The sequence below is a fragment of the Ananas comosus genome, linkage group 23, assembly GCF_001540865.1.
Source record: "Ananas comosus cultivar F153 linkage group 23, ASM154086v1, whole genome shotgun sequence".
Lineage (NCBI taxonomy): Eukaryota > Viridiplantae > Streptophyta > Magnoliopsida > Poales > Bromeliaceae > Ananas > Ananas comosus.
In genome coordinates this window covers 1986888-2002862 of record NC_033643.1, presented here as the reverse complement: position 1 = coordinate 2002862, position 15975 = coordinate 1986888, and the positions used below count along the sequence as shown (strand labels likewise).

The following is a 15975-nucleotide window of genomic DNA, read 5'->3' as shown; positions in this document are numbered from 1 at the left end:
GATAAAAACGAAACCACAGGGGGGCAAATTGATACGTTTTAAACCACAGGGTAGCAAAGTGAGAATGCACGAAACCACAGGGGGGGGGGGTTTGAAGTTTTCCCTTTAATTTAATAGTCGAATTTTTGATCCCGAATTTTTAATTGGTGAACGCATAATATCTGTATAAATCACGTATCCAAATAATTGACTAATCCATTTTTTAGCCCTATTTTTCAACGAATTTAAAAATTAGAAGACAAATTTTATTCGAATTATACCCGTACCGAATTTTTGCCGAATCCGAATTAACTAACTATGCTGCCGATAGAGATAGGGATGCAAATGGATCCGGGTTGATGGAGCTTCTGACTAAATTGGTCAGACCGCCTCCGGATCCGGCCAGTTTGCATCTCCAAAACTGTAGAAGAAGCATCAAGATGAAATCTTAATGACTAAATGCTAATGCAATCAAATGTTAGGAACTTTTTTTTTTTTTTTTTGAGAGATNCTTTTAAAAGCATAGAAATAACTTTTTAATCGTCGAATCACCTCAAGATCAGTGCAGCACTATAAAAAGCACAGAAACATGTGTGCAGCACAAATATTTCTGTGCTTTTGAAAGTACATGAGCTCAACTCTCTCTATGTATAAGATAAAGAGATTAGGAAAATTAGGGGGGCGATAATGTGGTTATTTTATGAACATTCAAATTGGTGACAAATATTTCTAGTTATGTTCTCTGTTGTATAAATTCTTTTTTTCTCAGTTTAATGTGTATTTATTTATTTAAGATGTAAAAACATGTTTTCATAATATAAAATCTTCTTGGTTTTAGGTGTTTAATTGGTGTGTATATTGCTATACATTTCCTCCAATAATTTGAATTTCTTTTCTTCTTTTTTTTTTAAGAGATAGGTAGCATGCTACCCGCTTCGTTTATTTCATTTAGAAATAAACTTAGTTGGAAATATGAATCAACTAGAATTCGAATTTGGGTCTCGGATACCAATCATCAAATTTTTTGCCACTTACTTTTGGAACGGTCGGTATGTTAGGAACTTAATTGTTACAGTTGAAGCATTTTTAAACTTTATCACGCGGGATAAAATCCGGGCCGGGCCCGAGTTTTCCGTTTCTCTCATTGACCCGAATCCGATCCGCTTCGAGAGTTTACTGCACGCATTATGTGGACTCAAATTCATGCCAAGCTTGTGGGCAAGGATAAAGTGCTCAAATATGCAGTGCACGGAATGTACAGATGCATCGGATGCGAACAACATTCTCGCTTATTTTCGAACTTTTTTTTAAATTTTTAAGAGAAAAGTAGCACGCTATCTATTTCATTCATTAGATAAATAAATTTAGCTACATAAAGTGAGACAGTTAAGACCTAAAAAAAAACAAAAAATCAAAGAAAAAAAGAACTAAAAAATAAAAAGCAAAGTAAAAATAAAAACAAGCGTCAAAACAAAGAGTGTAGCACACCCCGACGCCACCCGACTCCACAAAAATCGGCCCACTCTTTCGCCAGCACTCCGATACGCTGAGCAGTTGAGATCGCGTTAGTAGGTAGGTTTACAAGGATAATGTTATTTTCGAACATCTTTGCGAAAGTGACATACATAGCATGCACAAAATGTGGGAGGTGAAAATCCACCCCTAAAAGAAACATGCATGTAATGGCATGCACAAAGCATGTTGTATTTGAATGCCCCAGCTCATTGTGTACGCTAATAAGATTCTCCTTAGGAGGCTTTAATTCTCCCTTATCCCAAATGAAGATGCAACTGTAGTTGTGATACATTGGTCTCTTTATTATGACATTATATGTGAAACATTCGTTATACTCTAAAAGTTTAAGCTATTAGAGAACGGTGTTTAAACATTTTTATATTTAACACTCACCCGCACGTCTGGACTCGAGACTTCTTAGTCGGCCCATAACGTGGGCTTGAATTAATGGAAGAAATTAATATGTTAGGAACCTGACGTGACTCGAATTCAGTATCTCCTGTTTTGATATCATGTGAAACAATCGTTATATTCTAAAAGCTTAAACTATTAGAGAATGGTGTTTAAATATTTTTATATTTAACATCATAGTTAGGGAAAAAAAGAACTATTAATTATATAGCTTGTTTGGGAGCAAAGTGTAAAGTGACGCACTTTAATTCCTTTTGTGGAATATTTAAATAAGTTTCAACTTGCCAAATAATATATATAAATAATATAATAATAATATTAAACTGTTATTCCAGCTAAACGCTGACTCGTTATTCGTTAAGCACTTCTATAGCCACTATTTATTTATTTATTTTTAGTTTTGGAAAAAAAAAAAAAAAACAAAAGTTACAACTGTTTGACTCTTATAAACGAAACAATCCATTTGTGTTGCAGAAATTATTTTTAATGTTTTAATTTTTTATAAATTTTTTTTATTTGAAAAATATTTTTGCAGAACCGATCGTCCCTAGAGCAAGTGGCAAAGGGCTTCGTAGTTGGTACCTGAGACCTAAGTTAATTCGAATCCTAGTTGATTCACATTTTCAGCTAAGTTTATTCTTAAATGAAATAAACGAAGCGGATAGCACGCGTGCTACCTATCTCTCAAAAAAAAAAAAAAAATTTTTTTTTTGCAGAAGTTACAACTGAACCAAATATGTCCTGAGCATCGAACAAGTCATTTGGTGGTTAGAACTTGTGATAAATGAAGGAAAAAACCATGCTCTTTTCCCTGTCGGCCAAGTCGAACCTATCCAGGAATCTCATTCCCTCTCTACATTGTACTACTTTATTAATTCCCCAGTCACTAGTCCATGTTAATGCATGCCATGCACCACACTAAGTTCCAATCCTTATTATATAAGTTCACAAAACCATCTCATATAAATATGTATACATGTTTCTCTTAACACAATACCTACCAAGTGTTGAACACACTACATTTTATATATATATCTCTCTCTCTCTCCCTATTTGCATCAATATGGGTAGGATTCATCCAGGTGAGAGAAAGAGTACTGGATCTGCGGAAAGCGCGAATGCGAGCGGCGGGGATCGTCTCCCCTCGACGTGGACGGTGTGGAAGAAATCGAGCATGGGTTTCCAGGGAACGGACGGCTTCTCGGTTTACGACAGCGACGGAAGATTGGCTTTCAGGGTAGACAACTATTCGAGGCGGCGAAAGTGCTTCGCGGGGGAGCTTCTGCTCATGGATGGCGACGGGAGGGCTATTATGTCTCTGAGGCCCCAGGTTTGGCCTAAACCTGTATCTGCTCTGTCAGTAACAATTTTTTACTATATTGCATTGCATAGTTGGTGTTACTGATAACTAGCTATTAAACTTGAGATTAAGGAGCTAAATATTTGCATTATTATTAATGCAGCTGATGAGCATGCATGATCAGTGGAACGGATACAGAGCAGAAGATGGCTTCGCGGAGAAGCAGAAGATGGCTTCGCCGCTGCAGCTTTTCGCCATGCGACGGTGCGCGATTCTGCAGAGCGGCGACGCCGCGGAGGTGTTCATGGGGTGGCCAGATGGCCGTCAGAAAGTGCTTCTTCCTCCGAAGCCGAGTTTCCGCGTGGAGGGGTGCTTCTGGCGAAGAAGCTGCAAGATTTTAGGGAGAGACGGCGAGGAAGCGGCGCGAATATGCCGAAAGAAGGCGGCCGCCGCTACGGGAGGCGGTTCTGCGACGGCGGCGGCCGCGGTGGCGCTGCTCGGAGACGACGTTTTCAGCCTGGTGGTTCAGCCGGGGGTCGACTGCAGGCTGATTATGGCTTTTGTGGTTGTTATGGATCGCATCTGCAAGAAGAAGCCGTCTGGTGCTCCAGTAATGTGTTCTTGAGGAGCAGAAGCAGCTCAGATTTTGTTGTTTTTTGCTCTGTCAAACCTCAAAAGCAGAATATCTTTCTTTCTACCAAACTGAAAAGTTCTCACAGAAGTTCTGATCAGTTTAAAAAAATGCTTTTGTGAGAAGCTCTGATTGGGCACACAAGTGCTGGATAAAAGAAAAAGGGTAAAAACATGTATAAAATTTCGCTGAACTGTAAATCATTTTGAGTCGTCAAGTGCTGTATATAAAAAAAAGGTAAAACTTTATGGTACCGTTTGGTTGGGGTATAAACAAGAACTAGCTATTACAGAAATAGATACAAGTATGGGAATAAGAAAAATAGCGTTTGGATGAAAATTGGATTATTCCCGGGGATAAAAAAAATATTAGATAGTTTTCTATAGAAAATGGAGGTGTTAGTGGAAATAACCAGAACTACTATTCTCGGATGAAAAATTAGCGTTTAGGTATAAAGAGGGGATAAGGGCCTGTCCCTATCCCCATTCCCTAACCAAATGCTGTCTATTATAGAACTTATTTGAATTATGGACTATTTTAATTTGACTGTTTAATTTTTTAAAATTTTAATTTTATTTTGTTTGATGTAAGCCAGTCAATGGTACTTTAACTTTAAAATTTAAAATAATTACATATTTTAATAAAATTTTAATTATAAAAATTTGGCTGCAATATGCTAACTAAATTCGTAAAGATAAACAATGCATTCAAAATTTAAAGTCAAAGTCTCGTTGGCACGACTAAAATCAAACAAATTGGATGACAAAAAAATCATTTTGGCTCCATTGCACTCCATTTCTCTTACTTTCAATTTCTTAAATTTTAGTCCAAATAAAAAAATCATAATAATAATTATTTTTTTTCTTTTGTTTTTCTCCATCCAAATAGAGTTTTAGACTTTAAGGGCTTAAATTGTAAAATTCAGAAATTTTGAGGACTTAAATAAAAGGGTCTAAAAGGTTATGGACTAGAGTGCAATTTAGCATTCTTCTCTATCACCTTATCCAGCGCTCCGACGAGAACCGGGTGTTCGTTATCTTCTTCTTCCTCCTCCTCCTCCTCCTCCTCCAATAGCGGCGTTAATGGCATCGTGCGCCTCCGCCTACTCCTCCTCCTCCTCCTCCTCTCTCTCCCCATGGAGCATGGCCTCGCTCCGCTCCGCTCTCCCCTGTCCCCCCTCTAACTCCTCCCTCTGCTTCGCCCCACATCCTCGCTCGGCGCGGCTCGTGTCGAGTCCCAAAGGATCGACCAATCGCTTGCGGTCCTTCTCCGGCCTCGCCCCCGTGGCCCCTCTTCTTTCCAACGATCTCGGTAATCTCCTCAATCGCATTTTGTATTGTGTGATTTTAAATTAGTTTTTCTTGTTATTTTAGTTGGAACGAGATGAAACGAGTGTTGGGTTTCGGGAGATACTTACAATTTTAGTTTAGGGTTTAATTTTTGGTGAATTTAGTTGTGATACCCTCTGTCGCATTCGTGATGTGTAATTTTTGGTGAATTTAGTGGAGTTTTGAGATCATTTTTAGGATTTCGTTGGATAATTTAGGTTTTTTTTTTCTTGTTGTTTTAGTTAGAATGAGATGAAACGAGTGCAGGGTTTCGGTAGATACTTACAATTTGAGTTTAGGGTGTAATTTTTGGTGAATTTAGTTGAGTTTTGAGATCGTTTTTAGGGTTAGTTGATTGATTTAGGTTTTTTTTTTATTGTTATTTTAGTTAGAATGAGATGAAACAAGTTTAGGGTTTCAGTAGATACTTACAATCTGAGTTTAATCGAATATAATTGTTTTGTGGTTTATAGTGGTGGATTAAATATTCGAGGTGAATGAGAGCTTGGTAATTGGTAAGTATAACGTAAAAAAAAAAAGAGATTAGATCATCTGCCAAATTTTCACCATATGTACGGTGCGCAATTTATTGTAAATGTGAGAAATTTATGGTTGCTGAATTTTGAATTGAACTGGAATAACAACTAAATAAATGGTTGGTATAGAATTGATTAGAGGCAGGGAACCTACTTTTTGTCATGCGCAAACGAAGTTTCTGTGATATATGAGCTTCCGAATGTGACCTTAATAGGATTTATTTGGTATATTCTAACTTATCTACACATTATTGTTGCCAGTATCAACAAAAGTTCGATCTTTTTAAACATATTGCTAGATCATGTCCAACTTGAACTCTGAATGGCTGGAATATACGAGTACTAAGATTNCCCCCCCCCCCCCCCCCCCCCCCGGACGGCGGTAATTTTATTTCGTCCATTGGGAGGTTCAAAAAGGTTTGGAGTTTGAGCAATTTCTGTGAGACTCTTTTGATCCTGGTGTGCATAAAATCCATTTCTTCTGAAATTTGAGTTCTCTGCTGATGCTGATATCCGATACTAGTTACATATATGAGTTTAGTTCAGTGGTGCTTATTCCATTTGCTTGCCCATATATATGTTTTTTTTTTTCTTCGTTTTTTCGGTATGATGATTTTGGCTGTTTTTATTTTCAACTATTTTCTTTGCTGTAAATAATATTCTAGAGAAAGAGCTCTTCATCTGTCAAGTGACCTAAATACCATGTCTACTGTTAAATAAAATTCTAATACAACTTCGTACCTTCTGCCAAGAAACAAAAACCAGCGTTCCAAATAAAGTACTCTTTGTCGCGAACCAGAGAACTAGGTTTTAAGATCTATTCTCAATTACGCAGATAACGCAAGCTTTGAACACGGATTTTTTGGAATCACCAATGGTAGCAAGTTCTATGCAATGCGACACGGGAAACGCGTCCCGAAGCTGAACAGACCGCCCGATCAGCGGCGAGCGCTTCTCCGCGGCCTCACCACTCAGCTGTTGAAACACGGTAGGATCAAAACCACTAGAGCAAGAGCGAGCGCAATGAGGAAGTATGTGGACAAGATGATAACTTTGGCAAAGGATGGGTCTCTGCATAAGAGGAGACAGGCACTGGGTTTCATCTACGAGAAGCAGATAGTCCACGCCTTGTTTGCGGAGGTGGAAGATAGATACGGAGAAAGGAATGGAGGGTACACACGAATCATCAGGACCCTACCGAGAAGGGGAGACAATGCACCGATGGCGTACATCGAACTTGTTTAGGTAAACCAACTTAAAAGACTCTCAGTACCCATTTCATGCATTTATAATAAATATTCTGTCCGTCAAACTCATAACGCATGCAGTTTCAGAATCGTCCACAAATCTACTTCCGAAAACTAACAATTTCTTTCATCTATCTGCAGACTTTGTTTTGTTTAATTAGAAGTTTCTGGAGCCATCTGCTGATGTTCTGCCACTCATGCCTTCATCAATGCCGTCGACAAGAACGATCTTATGGCGAACATTATGTTTCTTGTTATTCCTGCCTCAAGATGTGCAAACATTATGGCGAATGTTAATCCTCATCTTTTCGTTTTCTGATTTTAGATCTTCTTGTAATTGCTGTTATCTTATAAAACTTCCCCAATTTTGGCTGGCACTTTCTCATTCTTTTTGAAAATCTGAAGCTGGAGAAGTGCTTTTGGGCTTTTGGGGCTTTGGGGTGCTATGAAGCTTCAAAGGGGGATGTGTTTTAACTTTGAACAACTCAAGTCTCAATGAACTCCAAAAAAAGTTGCAAAGTAGATCTTATATCCTTTTTGGTTTCAAAAGCTCATCATTTTTCTTTAAAATTTTTGTGTAGTGTCAAATGTTGCTTGTAAAAGAAAAATTGTTACAAAAGTCAAGCCTAGAATAAATTCGGGGAATGGGAAAGGGCGAAAGATTAAAATTTTGTAATAATAATAATGTGCATTAACGCGCGATTTCCTCAAGAACGTCATGATCGAGAAACTATCGTTTATACTTTTTGAAAATTATTATTAAACTATCGTTTATACTTTTTGAAAATTATTATTCTTCATAAGAAGCATATTTTTTTTTTTTTTTTCTGTTTTTAGCTCGATTGAGAAGAGTGACTTAAGGAATTATTTTATAAGGTAAAAATCTAGGGGTCTGTTTCCAAACGAGCTAAAGTTTAGTCTTTTAACAATATTTTGAAGAATTTAAATCCAATGGTTCCAATTTTGTTAAAAAAATATATATATAAGTTGCACTTTTGGTCATCAAACTATAAGACAGGTGACACTTTAGTTCTTGAATTTTAATTTATAATATAAGAGTGATATACGAGCAAGATCATAATTGATAATGTGTTAATAATTAAAATATCATATCTAGTCAATTACAATGAATTGTAAAATTAAATTCAGCCCACTGAATTCAAAAGAAAAAAAAAAGGGAAAAATAAAAATAAAAAAAAGAAAAAAAAATCTAAAAAGTAGTCAAATTCAAATCTAGGTGCGTTGTCATTGTTAGGCTTAAACAGTGGGCCCTTTTACCACCAAGAATATCCACCGCACATCCCACTTATCACGTGACCCCTCACGTGACCATTAATTATTAATTTGTTAATTAATTAAAAAAATAAACATTCCTGACCACGGAAACGTGAGACGAGATCGCGACCGTCCCATGAAAGGGACCCAAATGCAGATCGACGGTCGAGACTAATCTAGCGAATGCGAACGAGGAACCGTCCAAAACCCTTCGCGTGACCTGAGCCGTCGGATGACGCACCGCACGCATCATCGCGCGCCAGCTACTCCTCATCCGACCGTCCAATGACGTCTCCGCATTTAGAAGTTATATAGTTACGCCGCATTTTATAGTTAGCACCCAGCGGGGGGAAAAAATGTATGGAGACCCCTCGACTATGAGAAATTATTAAACACCGCCCCTCAATTTCTATATTTTTATTTGCTAAACATAATTGAAGTTATTAAATTTGGTAAAACTAACTAAAATAGGAGTTGAGGGGCTCTTTTAGAATAATCTATACATACATTTAAGTATTTAACCTAACTAAAATTAAAAAGGTACCATTTTGTATCTTATGAGAAAGTTAGGGATCAAAATGCAAATTCCCTTTCTCTAGGGTGAGAGACGAATATTCGGGGGTACAAATAGCGACCCTAATGATATAAGACCCCTTGGGATCTCCCTGCGCCTCATTGGTTCATTTATTTCCCCTTCTTCGTCCTCTTCTCTTTCTCAAAAAAAAAAAAAAAGCACGATTTTTTTTCTCCATTTCCGCAACAGGTATTTGATCGATCCCTCTTCCACTTATTACTCGTTCTAATCTCCAATAAGTTTATCGTACTTTGCTTCGATTTGATCTATTTATCGAGCTCAACTTTCTCCTATTTGATCCGGTTTTACTGGATGCCCTAGTTGATTGATTTGATCCACTTTAGGTCAATCGAAACTGTGATTGTAGTATTTGTTGTGGTGTTAATTTTGGAGTATTTGTTGATTGGTTTGGTTTGATTTGATTATTATTGGATTTGTTTGGGAATTAGGACTATGGGAAGCTCCGGATTTTCGTGGAAATTAGCGGATCACCCGAAGCTGCCGAAGGGGAAGCCGATCGCCCTCGTGGTTTTGGACGGATGGGGCGAGGCGAATCCCGACAAGTATAACTGCATCCATGTCGCAGAGACGCCGACGATGGATTCGCTTAAAAAGGTTCAGGCTTTCCCACAAAAGAAGCTCCTTTTCTGGGCGGGGGGGGGGGGTTTGATTTAGTTGTTAAAGTTAGTTTGATGCCGTTGAGTTCATATTTATAGCTTCTCTTAGTTGTGTGAATTATAATGAATAGTTATGTTTAAAAGATCTTACTTTAGATCTGTGTGAAGTTTGCTACTTCATCTTTGGACGAGCTTTTGTTAAGTTGTTATCTTCATGTGTTATGTTTCCGTAAAGTTACATGTTATGATTAATAGGGATACGACTTAATTTGGAAGCTAAGGGCTTGATCGCTATGGCGATATATTGTTAATTTTTGCATGCAACTGGTGTTAGAGATTAGATGATTTAAATCTCTCGAATTTAGATGCTATTTGATGATTTTGGTAATCTTAGGTCGGCAATCTCATATAACTTCTAGTATGGCATGATTTATGCTTGTGTTTTGTTATAAGAAACTTCTGCTAGGAATCTTTGGGCATTTTTCTTTGTGCTTCTCTATCTTACTGTATCCCCGAGAGGTGCTAGGTTGTCGCCTATTACTTAATCCGGTATTCAATTTGTGCAATTTCAGAACTGTGCTGTTTATTTCAGCAGCTGAATTCACTAATAATTTAGATGTTTCTGAATATATGATATGCTATTTAGCCATTACTGATTGAGGTGTTGGATGAGTGTTTTCCCTTGCTTTTCGGTTTCTCTTTTTGTCAGAGGTTCGAAGGATTTATCCCATGAAGAATCTAATTAGCTGTACCTCTTTATTTTCTTTCATAAAGGGTGCACCGGAGAAGTGGAGGCTAGTAAAGGCTCATGGAGGAGCAGTCGGCCTTCCCAGTGAGGATGACATGGGTAACAGTGAAGTAGGTCACAACGCACTTGGTGCCGGACGAATTTTTGCTCAAGGGTAAAGTGCTAACCCTGTGAAAGTTATCCTTGTAGATAGAATTCACTACTTAACTGATCATTTTTGTTGCATATTTTTGTTTTGTTGTATGAAAATATTTTACTTCAGTTGTTCAGTCATTGGGTCTTGCTTTTTTTTGAGTTGGAAATTTCTGGGATATTGTATATTCCTGTTTGATGTTATGATCATCTGAAATTAAATTTCCTTTTGAGTTGGAAAATTCCGAGTTTATGTATGTTCTTGTTTGATGTTATGATCTGCCGAAATTACATTTCCTTTTTCTTATTGTAGGGCTAAGCTGGTGGATCTTGCACTTGCTTCTGGAAAAATATACGAGGGAGAAGGCTTTAAGTACATTAAGGAATGTTTTGACCAAGGCACTTTGCATCTGATTGGGTTATTGAGTGATGGAGGTGTCCACTCTCGGCTTGACCAACTCCAGGTATGATTGATCATTTCTCCTTCAAAAATAAGGTCAATAAGATGCACTATTTGCATTTTGTCTGATGTATGTTAGTTGTCTTGTTTGTAGTTGCTTCTGAAAGGTGCAAGTGAGAAGGGCGCCAAAAGAATCCGTGTCCATATTCTTACTGATGGCCGTGATGTGTTGGATGGATCAAGCGTTGGCTTTGTAGAGACCCTAGAGAAGGATCTTGTGGCGCTACGTGAGAAAGGTGTTGATGCACGAATTGCTTCTGGTGGTGGTCGGATGTATGTCACCATGGATCGCTATGAGGTATAATGTCTTGCACATTTACTGTTTTTTATTATACAGAATCATTCATCTGTTAAAATTCAGCCACCTCGCTGTTGAATTAATTCCTCATGTATCTTGTGCATTGAACAGCTCATTTTTGTATTTTGCAGAATGATTGGGGTGTTGTGAAACGTGGTTGGGATGCTCAGGTCCTTGGTGAAGCACCTTACAAATTCCAGAGTGCGGTTGAAGCCGTGAAAAAGCTCAGGGCGGAACCCAAAGCCAGTGATCAATATCTGCCCCCATTCGTTATAGTTGACGAGAGTGGCAATGCTGTGGGACCCATAGTTGATGGTGATGCAGTTGTGACATTCAACTTCAGAGCTGATCGGATGGTCATGATCGCCAAAGCATTGGAATATGAAGATTTCGACAAATTCGATCGTGTTCGCTTCCCGAAGATTCGGTATGCTGGAATGCTTCAGTATGATGGTGAGCTGAAGCTCCCAAACCGCTATCTTGTCTCCCCTCCAGAGATAGAGAGGACATCTGGTGAATACTTGGTGCACAATGGTATCCGCACTTTTGCTTGCAGGCAAGTATTAATTATCATAAAATTAGTGATCGCTTACGCTTTGTTACCGTGTGTTGTTTCCGTTTTACCTCAAGTTCTGTAAGGCACCTAGGGGATATTTCCTTTAATTTTGCTATTGTTGAATTGTTTGCAAACTCCCTACTTATAGGTTTTGTTTGAGAACAAAAAGGAAGCAAGAACAAAAAGAAAGCCAAATTAGAAATGCTGTGTAGTTATTCATGGGAAAGTTTATTGGTTTCTGACGTTTTGTATTTTATTACTTATTATACGCTTACTATTTGCTATTTTATTATTTTTTAGCTTACTATTTGCTATTGAGTCTTTGCCTTTGGAGATTTCACAGAGATGAGACATGTTCCTCTAGAACTTTTTTGATGAAGCGGAGGAACTTTTATCTTCGCATGGTGCAGTTTTGAACATGTATTTTAGTTCTATATTCTATAGTTTATTTGTGAATTGTCTTTGATATGAGATCTTATTTATCATTTCCTAGTATTTGTCTCAAAAAAAAAGGAAAAAAGAAAAGAAATCTTATCTGTTTGCTAGTTTTATTGGTTCTCATTAATGTCCTAACATTTTCGAAACAGTGAAACTGTCAAATTTGGCCATGTCACCTTCTTCTGGAATGGAAACCGGTCCGGGTACTTTGATGCGACTAAGGAAGAGTATGTTGAAATTCCTAGCGACAGTGGAATTACGTTCAATGTCAAACCCAAGATGAAGGCCTTGGAAATCGCCGAGAAGGCTAGGGATGCCATCCTCAGTGGCAAGTATGACCAGGTAGAGAAATATACTTTTGGCAGGATAGATGTTTTGAACTTCCTATTAATGTGTAAAGTCAATTAACTGCTAAAATATTTTTATAGGTTCGCGTTAACCTACCTAATGGAGATATGGTGGGGCATACTGGTGATATTGACGCTACTGTTGTGGCTTGTAAGGCTGCCGATGATGCTGTTAAGGTGCGAACCTAGTTTCATGTCCTAATTTTAGTTGCTCCTTAATTTGTAGTTCATCACTTTTACTAGGTAAGTACTGAGTTCAAATTACAGAGGCTCTAAAAGTTCAGAAAGCTAGTTATATTGTGCATTCATGAAGTTATGTGAGCAATATGTGATATGTTTTGCAGATGATTCTGGATGCCGTAGAGCAAGTTGGTGGGATATATCTTGTCACAGCAGATCATGGAAATGCCGAGGACATGGTTAAACGGAACAAATCTGGCCAACCTCTCCTAGACAAAAGTGGGAACATTCAAATTCTTACTTCGCATACTCTTCAACCGGTAAGTTTACTGTAAAGTTTTATTTACACAATAAAACTACCTTATTACTAGGTAGTACAATCGTCTTAACACTCGTGCAATAAGAAACCTGCCTGTTATTCATCCTTCATTTGGCCTATAGTGAGGAAGCCTCAGTAGTCAGTACATTTTCAAACTCTCTTTCACTCTTTATGTTTCAAAATGGCCTGTGGACTGCTATACAATGTCATGTCCTTTGCATTATCTCTCGGTGTTGTGCACTTACATTTTATTGTTAGCACGTTTTCATTTGGCCTATAGTTGAGGAAGTCTCAGTACATTTTTCGACTACTTTTCTCTCTTATATTTCAAAATGGCCTTTGAACTGCCATGCAAAGTGTACAGTCCTCCAATGTCATGTTCTTCGCATTATCTATTGGTGGTCTTGTGCATTCCATTTTATCGTTAACATGTCTTGGTATGTAAACTTAAATATTTCTTCTTTTTTTGTGATCTACGTTCTATAAAAATAGTTTCTTATGTACAATTTGTTGATTGCCTATCTATAAATTTCCTGCAGGTGCCAGTTGCCATAGGAGGTCCAGGCCTCCACCCTGGAGTCAGATTCCGCAATGACGTACCCACGGGCGGCCTCGCTAATGTTGCTGCGACCGTCATGAATCTCCATGGCTTTGAGGCCCCCAGCGACTACGAGACGACCCTCATCGAAGTAGTCGACACTCAGCAGTAGTCTTCTTTTTTTTTTTGTTTTCCCCACTGCTAGACTAATGTTTTCTTGAGCTGAGACAGTTTTATGTCCTGCCCCTGAGAGTTAAAGAGGCAGGAGCATTAAATAAAAGCACTATTATTTTTTTTGGTAAAGACGAATTGCTCGTGGTTACGAGCACAAGTAAACAATCCAAGTCACCGGTTACCAAACCTGCGACTCGATGTTTTATTTTTGTCGGGGGATTTCGCCCTCTTGTAACAGAAACTGAAAATAACTGTAACTCTGTTCTGTTATTAGCTGATTAATATGCAACTTTGATAGTGCATTGGTGTGATCAAAATATGGCTTTATATATCAATTCCTTGAGCTTTTGGCCTTGTAAAGCTGCAGCTTCTAGACAAAGCTTTTGGGCACCTGCTTGATTAAGTTGAGCTCTCTGGGTTAAGCTTTTAACTAAAATCCAAAGCTCTAAATTGAAATTTCTGCTTGTTATTTGTTTATGGTTCAGAAGCTTGCATATCCCTACTTCTTAATATCATTAGGAAACTCTTGACCTTCTCCTTCTCGCGTAGAAAAACATTGGATAAGTTGCATGTTCAGGAAAATTTGTTTTCAACTGGAAACAGATTCAAACCCTAGTTGTTTTCGTAACCGAACCAAACTAAAATCCAGATAATCCAAACCAAATAGTGTTACTTAGTTTCAAGCGAAGATAAAAATCGAAACCGAAATGCCAGTCATAATGCAATCGTTCTATACAGTAATACAGCATACGAAACTTAAATAATTATAAATAAATGCCTCATTTACATGTAAGTAAAAAATAAATATATTAATAATTAATAAAATATTATTATTATTAATAATAAAATGGAAAAATGTCAGAAGTGGGATTTGAACCCACGCCCTCTCACGAGGACCAGAACTTGAGTCTGGCGCCTTAGACCACTCGGCCATCCTGACACTGAATTTGTAGTTACCTAATTACGAAATTATTTAAATAAAATAAAGGTAATAAAAATTTTTGTAAAATGCAAATTCTCGACTATACGCAATCAAACAATTTATTTATAGTTGCACAACTTTCTACTGTATCCAGCCAAATAAAATTTATATAGTTATAACTACTGCATACATCTCTATTTAGACTGCATATATATTTACCAACACATCCAAACAAAGTGGCCCCTAATTACATAAACTGTTGCCAAATGGGTACATCTCTTCGGGCTGGGTGGATAAACTAACCAATATATAAAATCATTATTACAAGGTCTTATATGTTGGAAGCGATATTTGCTCTGAGAACACTCGTTAGAAGCGATTTTTTTGCTTTGATACTGATGAAAAGTTAGAAGTATCTGAATAGTAATACTTTCAAAAGTATTATAGCTTAACTCAATACTAATTATAGAAATCGGCATTTGTCCCTGTATCCATTATCTAACCCACAATCATCATAAACATTAATATAGAATAATAATATAACAATGTGATAATAGAGGAGAAAAACCTAAAAAATATAATATTTTAAAAATAATAATTTCTCTTCACACCCGGATGCATCTTATGCTGGGCTCCCTTTGTATAAAACACCCCCCACACATGTGCAATCAAATCAACCAACTTGATTGATTATCAACAACTAAAATATTATACTAGTTTTCTCAGAAAATAAAAAATTATAGCAGAATAATATAAAGAAAAGATATAGGAGGAGGTGCAAAATTAGACTTTTACTTTTTTTTTTTTTTTTTTTTTTCAGTTCTATTAGCTAGATTTTTTAATTTGAATTTTAAATATATCGGAAGGTTTTGAGCTGAGATATCGTGTACCGAAAAATCAATATGAGTTGTCCTAAAAGAATCCTCCCGAAGTTGAAACTGTTATTTATTCTGGTACCATTTGTTTAACTCGCGCGAATGATTATAAAATATTATAGTAGAATAATATTAGAAAAAAAGACTTAGAAGGAGTAGCAAAGGTAGATAATAACACTATATAATCTATATCACTTAGCCATCAGATATCATAATAATTTGGATTATGCTTACATCAACACTACTCACGAGTCACAAGTTTTTTAAATATCTCAATAACAAGAAAGGAAAGTTGCGTATAGGAGCTCACTGGTGATTTTGCTTCCAAATTTGACTTATGTGTGGGCATTTTGCATTATAGTACAACCATCCACATCTATCACTCTTCACATCACCTCTTGTTTCCTGATGTTGTGGAATATTAATTGAAAGTAGGAGCACCAAGCAAGCAAGGAACTTTAGGTAAATTTTCAAAATCATAATAAAGTCCATGTAGTGAATAGAATTGATCTTTATCTATGTAGTGAATAGAATTTTCTATCAAAAATTTAATAAATTCTGATTCTTTTACACCG

The 15975-nt window shown here is 37.1% G+C and overlaps 3 protein-coding genes and 1 non-coding gene across 4 annotated transcripts; 3 read left to right on the top strand and 1 right to left on the bottom strand.

Annotated features, from left to right (window-relative positions):
* Positions 2969-3830, top strand: LOC109728346 (protein LURP-one-related 8-like). Its single transcript, XM_020258733.1, has 2 exons — positions 2969-3235; positions 3369-3830. The coding sequence occupies exons 1-2, from the start codon at positions 2969-2971 to the stop codon at positions 3828-3830; spliced, it is 729 nt and encodes a 242-aa protein (XP_020114322.1).
* On the top strand, positions 4884-7351 carry LOC109728430 (50S ribosomal protein L17). The gene is made up of 3 exons (XM_020258829.1): positions 4884-5147; positions 6536-6945; positions 7089-7351. The coding sequence occupies exons 1-2, from the start codon at positions 4919-4921 to the stop codon at positions 6943-6945; spliced, it is 639 nt and encodes a 212-aa protein (XP_020114418.1). The 5' UTR covers positions 4884-4918; the 3' UTR covers positions 7089-7351.
* LOC109728043 (2,3-bisphosphoglycerate-independent phosphoglycerate mutase) lies at positions 8892-13920 on the top strand. Its single transcript, XM_020258320.1, has 10 exons — positions 8892-8985; positions 9246-9411; positions 10188-10315; positions 10607-10757; positions 10848-11051; positions 11183-11607; positions 12195-12387; positions 12474-12569; positions 12737-12892; positions 13431-13920. Exons 2-10 carry the CDS (start codon positions 9250-9252, stop codon positions 13599-13601), a joined length of 1686 nt encoding a protein of 561 aa, XP_020113909.1. The 5' UTR covers positions 8892-8985; positions 9246-9249; the 3' UTR covers positions 13602-13920.
* On the bottom strand, positions 14460-14543 carry TRNAL-CAA. Its single transcript has one exon. It is a non-coding gene; the product is annotated as a tRNA-Leu (tRNA).

Excerpts from the sequence above, each read along its gene's own strand:
- LOC109728346 (XM_020258733.1), top strand. The coding sequence starts at position 2,969 with ATGGGTAGGATTCATCCAGGTGAGAGAAAGAGTACTGGATCTGCGGAA. Across the intron at positions 3,236-3,368 it reads TTATGTCTCTGAGGCCCCAG|CTGATGAGCATGCATGATCA; the intron begins GTTTGGCCTAAA and ends TTATTAATGCAG.
- LOC109728430 (XM_020258829.1), top strand. The coding sequence starts at position 4,919 with ATGGCATCGTGCGCCTCCGCCTACTCCTCCTCCTCCTCCTCCTCTCTC. Across the intron at positions 5,148-6,535 it reads TCTTCTTTCCAACGATCTCG|ATAACGCAAGCTTTGAACAC; the intron begins GTAATCTCCTCA and ends TCAATTACGCAG.
- LOC109728043 (XM_020258320.1), top strand. The coding sequence starts at position 9,250 with ATGGGAAGCTCCGGATTTTCGTGGAAATTAGCGGATCACCCGAAGCTG. Across the intron at positions 10,316-10,606 it reads GGACGAATTTTTGCTCAAGG|GGCTAAGCTGGTGGATCTTG; the intron begins GTAAAGTGCTAA and ends TTCTTATTGTAG. Across the intron at positions 12,570-12,736 it reads CTGCCGATGATGCTGTTAAG|ATGATTCTGGATGCCGTAGA; the intron begins GTGCGAACCTAG and ends TATGTTTTGCAG.